We start from the raw sequence: 6,199 nt of genomic DNA on the forward strand, positions 1-6,199 counted from the left end.
GGGAAACCAAGGAAATCTTCGCCCATGGGTCGTTCAACCTGCGGAAGTGGATGTCGAACTCGCCGGTCCTAATGGCCGTCTTCAGAGAGAATGGAGACGGCGTCGAAAAGTTCGACGTAGCAGACTGGTATAATGTACTGGGCATGCAGTACAATCCGGGAACTGACTCCATGAAGCTCAAGGTGCCGGCCCAAGGCGCGATACCCGAGATCGTCACGAAAAGATCTGTGTTAAGTGCCATCGCTTCAATCTTCGATCGCATGGGCATCGCAGCTCCACTCTTGGTACATGCGAAGCTGCTGATGCAAAAGATGTGGTCGTTAAATCTGGCTTGGGATGATCCAGTGCCGCAGGAGGTCGAGAGAGACTTCAAAACATGGTCTAAGGAACTGAAATACCTGGATTCCATTGTAATCCCACGAAGCTACTGGCAACATGACACTCAGGACTCGAGAGTTTTGCACGTATTCTCTGATGCGTCTCGATATGCATATGGTTTCTGTGCATATATTGTTTCGAGATCGGCTCAGGGTTGTACGAGCTCATTCCTTCTCGCCAAGTCCAGAGTGGCACCACTGAAAAACGCAACGATCCCGCGACTCGAACTCATGGCAATGACTCTGGCGGCCGAGGCTATCGACTATATTCGAACGCACTGCGGTATCGCGTTCGACGAACAACACGTATGGACCGACAACTCGGGAGTATACTTCCAAGTCACTTCGGAGCAACCAGAGAAACTGGCAACATTTGCACGAAATCGTGTTCTCAAGATTAAGCGTCTCACCAACGGCACTGAGATTCATCATGTCCCCGGAGAGCTAAATCCAGCTGATTTGGTGAGCCGCGGCTGCACGTTCAAGGAGTTCAGCGAGAGCATCTGGCTAACAGGGCCAAAGTTCATCACGGAACCAGCGCATAACTGGCCAAGGCTCGCGAAACAAAAACATCTAGTCATCGACGCTCATATGGTCGGAATCGAAGAGACACCGTTCAAAAGCTTCATTGTCACAAGACCAGAACCACCGATACAGGTCAGCGTCAATTTTATCGACAAACCAACAGCCGAGCGTCCTCCAGCGGTAATTCTGCGATTCGACACGTGCAGTCGATGGTCGATCTATCTCCGAGCAATAGTCCGATTTCGGAGGGCGATCGATCATTGGAGACATCGAATCACGAAACGCGAATTGACAATGCCAATACTCCAAGCGGAACTCACGCGTGCTGAGGAGTTTATCGTCTCGCAAGTACAAGCAGAATGCTATGGCAATGAATACCGATGCCGCCTCACAGATTCCGGCCTACCGAGAAAGTCAACATTGAGAGTGTTCAACCCATTTCTCAAGGACAATCTCATCGCCCTCGGGGGAAGATTGGGAGATCATTTAGGTGATCTTCCCAAGAACCCTATAATTCTCCCACCCAAACATCCGGTTACGAAGATGATCCTCAGGTACATCCACGAGCGCAGTTGTCACGCTGGCCCTCGACTAGTCCTCATGACGGCTCGCCAGAAGTATTGGGTCCCGCAGGGCAGACGACTAATCCAGAATTTGATCCACGGCTGCAAGAACTGTAGAGTATTCCATGCAAAACCCGTATCAACGCCCATGGGACCGCCGCCCGACGTCCGAGTGACGAAATCCCACCCGTTTGAACACGTCGGAACAGACGTGATCGGCCCTTTGTTCATCAACGAAGCAAAGGAACAGAAGAAGATATGGATAATCATCTTTACCTGCTGTGCTATGCGGGCCATACATCTAGAAATATTGAACTCACTATCAACAACCGAGTTCATGATGAGCCTTCGCCGCTTCAAGGCACGTCGTGGCTGCCCTAGAACCTTCTACTCGGACAACGCCAAAGCGTTCAAACGAGCAGCGGAAGATCTCAAGGTCTTGGGAGAAATCATGCAGGGAACGACGGTCCGGGAAGCACTCGCCAGAGACGGAATCGAGTGGAAATTCTCAATTGAAAAATCTCCATGGCAGATGGGATTTACGGAGCGCCTTGTCGGGAGCGTCAAGTCAGCACTCAGGAGGGTACTCGGGAAGGCGGTGGTCAACGCACAGGAGATGGCAACCGTGCTGTGCGAAGTCGAGCTAATGGTGAACAAGCGACCACTCTGCGAGGTGCCAGACGCTGAGCATATCGATGTGTTAACGCCATTGCATTTTCTGGTTATCCGCACCGAAGACCCCACCCAGGACTCGGCTGTCCCCGCTAAACTCAAGTCGAGCGATGTATTAAAGCGATGGAGACACAAGAAGACGATTGTCGAGTCCTTGTGGAAACGTTGGGAACACGAGTATTTGTTGCTCCTCCGCAATTTCCATGAGACTTCTCCTCGCGATTTACAAACGCTCAAGGTTGGACAGGTTGTCATTATAAAGGATACCCAGACGCCAAAACTATGTTGGAAGATTGGGCGAGTAGAGAAGTTAAATATCAGTAGGGATAACATTGTCAGATCATGTATGTTGAGGATGGGGAACGGTAAAAATCTACAGAGACCGTTATCGCTTTTATACCCTCTGGAAATCGAATAATCCATCGAACTGAAGATTGAATAATTACGGCGCATAGAAAAACGTAAAATATTGTAATGATCTCAATCCCCGCCCCGGAGTGTCGACGGTGCTTAGAGAAAAGGAACCGCCGACGGTTCGTAGCAGCCGACATCGGCGTCGCCGCGCAAGAAAAAAAGAGATGTAAACAGTCAGTGAGTAGCGAGAACGTGATCAACCGCGGCACCGCTATAGAATATTGTGAAAACCGAGGAATAAATCGTTCGAGGACGACTTGTGCAGCAGCATTCGGTGTCTTTCATCTACGCAGCGACTAGCACGGAACAAGATTGGTATTGGAACTTTCTCTGAATGCGGACGCGGAGTACGCCTTGACTGCAGATCCGGATATTTCCACTTGCGCTGATTGCATCGATTCATCCCTCGGATCTTGGTCACACAGAAATAACAATCGTCCTCGTGGTCACTAGGTTGACGCCAAATCATCGGTTCACCGAAGGACATACTCTTCGTCTTCCCTTTAGACCAGCTCCCTAGTGCTCCAACACAGGCGCTGCGTACCACTTCAGGGGTCCAGGGCTTCACATTGAGTTGGCGACCGAAGTAAGCGGCGTACAATTGTCTAATTCATGACAGACACGACAATCGATTTTTCTTGAAGTAAATTTTATTCGATTAGTCATCAGCCTCCGATCTACCTGACGGAGGTAGTGATCATCCAAATAATCATCGCAAACGAAGTGTTATAATTACCTTGAAGTAAGATCGATTTACACGTCGATACTATCGCTCTTTACCAGACTGCTGTGAGTCGGACCGCATCGTCTCCATGCGTCCGGGTGGAGAGGGACCGAGGGGAAGCGGCACAGAGAGGACTCGGAGCCAGCGCACCCGGAGCTAGCGCATGTGTAGTGAGTCTGGCGATACCGAGTCGCCGCGAAGCGGCGACCGGGAGCGCTAGTCTATCTATCTATATATATAAAACGTATGTCTGTCTGTTTGTCTCTTTGTATGTCCGGGGTACCCTATAGACTCGAAAACGGCTGAACCGATCGTCGTGAAAATTTAGGAGCGTGTTCTGGGGGATCCAGCGGTGGTTATAGGGGGGTCGTTTCTCCGATGCGATGAGTCCTTCTACCTTGAAAAAATTATTTGAGTGCCCCACCCACGAAAATACGAAAACTCGGAAAAAAATTAAAAAATCCGAAATTCGCAAAATTCACAAACGCCTGAACCGATCGCCGCAAAAATTTAGGGGTGGGCTCCCGGGAGCTTCAGGAGGGTCATACGAGGGTCGTCGTTCCCATGTGACGGGTCCTTCCACCACAAAAAAAATATTTGAGTGGGCCTCTCACCGAGAATCAAAGATTTCATCAAGGGGAAGACGGGAATTCTCAGGATTTCTTATCGGCTGGACCACTATGAGGGGGTGGATTCTCGGGAGTCTCCGTAAGAAGGCTATCGGGGGTTGCCGTCGTCATTGGCCTCTGTCTCTCTACTAATGAATCTCGCTGAAAATTGTCTGTAGCCTTGAAGGGTATAGATTTTCCGGAGAACATATGGAATAAAAGCGAGGGTACGGGACACAGGGGAAACGGAAAGCGGGGACACGGGAAAGTGGGGACACGGGGAAAGCGGGGAAATGGGAAAGTGGGGAAACAGGAAAGCGGGGAAACCGGAAAGCAGGGAAGCGGGGAAACGGGAAAGTGGGGAAACGGGAAAGTGGGTGAGCGGGGAAGTGGGGAAGCGGGAAAGCGGGAAAGCGGGGAAACGGGAGAGTGGGGAAACGGGATAGCAGGGAAACGGGAAAGCGGGGAACGGGACGCGCCCCCAGAGCACGCGCGACCAAAGCAGCCGCACCCGGAGCCAGGGCATTCGGAGCCAGCGCACTCGGAGCCAGCGCATCAGTAGTGAGTCTAGCGATACCGAGTCGCCGCGAAGCGGCGACCGGGAGCGCTAGTATATATATAAAAAAAACAGATAAAAAAATATATATGTATATATATAAAAAAAAGACGACATCGACACCGACGGGAAAGAAGGCGTGATTCGCACGTTCGAACAAGCGCCAGGTGTCTGTGCTGGTCTCGCGTGTTTCGAACTACTCGGTGGGAATTCGTGGAAAATATCTGGGAAATCTCGCGTAAGCTCAGTATCAAAAGCCAGATCCCGATTCTCTTCGTCCTCGTTACGGATACCCTCCATTGGTTTCCGAGAGTAAATTCCGTTCGTGTCGGACACCGAGCGCAGTAATCAATCCTGGAGGCGACCTGTCTCACGTCAGAACATCTTCTCCGATCAGTCAAGACCGATCTGGCAAGCATTATGGCGGTCTAGGAAGTGAAATCCGAGGAAGGGAAGACCCTATTCCAAGTGGATAACTCTACGAAGTCGAAAGAAAGAAAGATGAAACTATGTATTGCCGATGCGTTCGGGAACGTCGAGAATCTTGCGGTGCGAGGATGATACTCCTTAGAGTTCTAGAACTTATCATCCAGCAGAAATCAGGCGAGCATAATCACTTCCCGGAACACTCCGAAGTCATACGTAAAAGGCTTTAACCATAATGAAGACGGCCGTGCTCAAGAAAACAGAATATGGCGTGAAGGAGCTTCATTCGGATGTTCTCGTTGAGACTTTTCGCGTGGCGGACGAAATTGATCAAGACGAAGCCAGTGTCTCGCTGCCCGCTTATGGTTCTGCGGAATCGTCTTTGTACCGAGCTCGCGCCCCTGTCAGACCTCTGTTGCCGAAATCGCGAGCTGAGATCGATCTTCGCGGAATATGGACGAAGACCAATGGGAACGAGGACTCCCTGCTCTTCAATGACGGCACCAATGATCGACGCTTGGGTTTCAGCATCAATGAAATGATCCGAATCCTGTGCGATGCTCCTGGCGTTTATATGGATGGAAAGTTTCGTGTTGTTCCTCAGTTGTTCCTGCAATTGTGTACGCTTCATGCTTTCTATAAGGGTGGAATGTTCCCGCTCGCCTACTTCCTCCTGCCCGATAAACGCACGGAAACGTACACGCGAATGTTTCGAGTCCTGAAGGATCACGCGAGAGGTCTCGGTAAGGTATTCAGACCCGTGAAGTTCCAAATCGATCTCGAAAGTTCGGTCATGAACGCTATCGAAGACGAATTCGGTGAGGCCGTCATGAAAGGCTGTAACTTCCACTTCGCCCAATGTCTCCGGCGAGAGGTTCAGAATCTTGGTCTCGCATCAGAAAAGGAAAATTTTTTAAAAAAAAAAGTACAACTCGTAATTTATTCGAAGTAGGCTCCCTGATTAGATATACACTTCGACCACCTTTCTGGCAGGTTGTGGATGCCCTTGTGATAAAAGGCTTCATTTTTCGAATCGAACCATCCGACCACCCATTTTTCGACTTCTTCAAAATCGGTGAACCGCTGATTATTCAAAGCGTGGCTCATTGATGCGAAGAGATAATAATCTGAGGGGGCCAAGTCTGGAGAATAGGCAGGGTGTGTCAGAACTTCCCAGTTCAAAGCGCTCAAAGTTTCCTGCGTCGGCTTCGAGGTGTGACACGGAGCGTTGTCGTGGAGCAAAATGACGCGATTCCGAACTTGGTCCCAATTTTGGTCGTTTTTCTTTGACCGCACGGTTCAGATCGATTAACTGCTGTTGGTAACGGGCAGTA

The 6,199-nt window shown here is 50.2% G+C and overlaps 2 protein-coding genes across 2 annotated transcripts; both read left to right on the plus strand.

The window, feature by feature from the left end:
- Nucleotides 1-71: 71 nt before the first annotated feature.
- Nucleotides 72-2,555, plus strand: LOC100905852 (uncharacterized). Its single transcript, XM_003739245.1, has one exon. It carries the CDS (start codon nucleotides 72-74, stop codon nucleotides 2,553-2,555), a length of 2,484 nt encoding a protein of 827 aa, XP_003739293.1.
- A 2,545-nt stretch (nucleotides 2,556-5,100) lies between these two features.
- Nucleotides 5,101-5,817, plus strand: LOC108865208 (uncharacterized). The gene has a single exon (XM_018642015.1). It carries the CDS (start codon nucleotides 5,101-5,103, stop codon nucleotides 5,815-5,817), a length of 717 nt encoding a protein of 238 aa, XP_018497531.1.
- The last annotated feature ends 382 nt before the right edge of the window (nucleotides 5,818-6,199 follow it).

This window comes from Galendromus occidentalis, unplaced genomic scaffold (assembly GCF_000255335.2).
Source record: "Galendromus occidentalis unplaced genomic scaffold, Mocc_1.1 scf7180000076453, whole genome shotgun sequence".
Lineage (NCBI taxonomy): Eukaryota > Metazoa > Arthropoda > Arachnida > Mesostigmata > Phytoseiidae > Galendromus > Galendromus occidentalis.

Excerpts from the sequence above, each read along its gene's own strand:
- LOC100905852 (XM_003739245.1), top strand. The coding sequence starts at position 72 with ATGGCCGTCTTCAGAGAGAATGGAGACGGCGTCGAAAAGTTCGACGTA.
- LOC108865208 (XM_018642015.1), top strand. The coding sequence starts at position 5,101 with ATGAAGACGGCCGTGCTCAAGAAAACAGAATATGGCGTGAAGGAGCTT.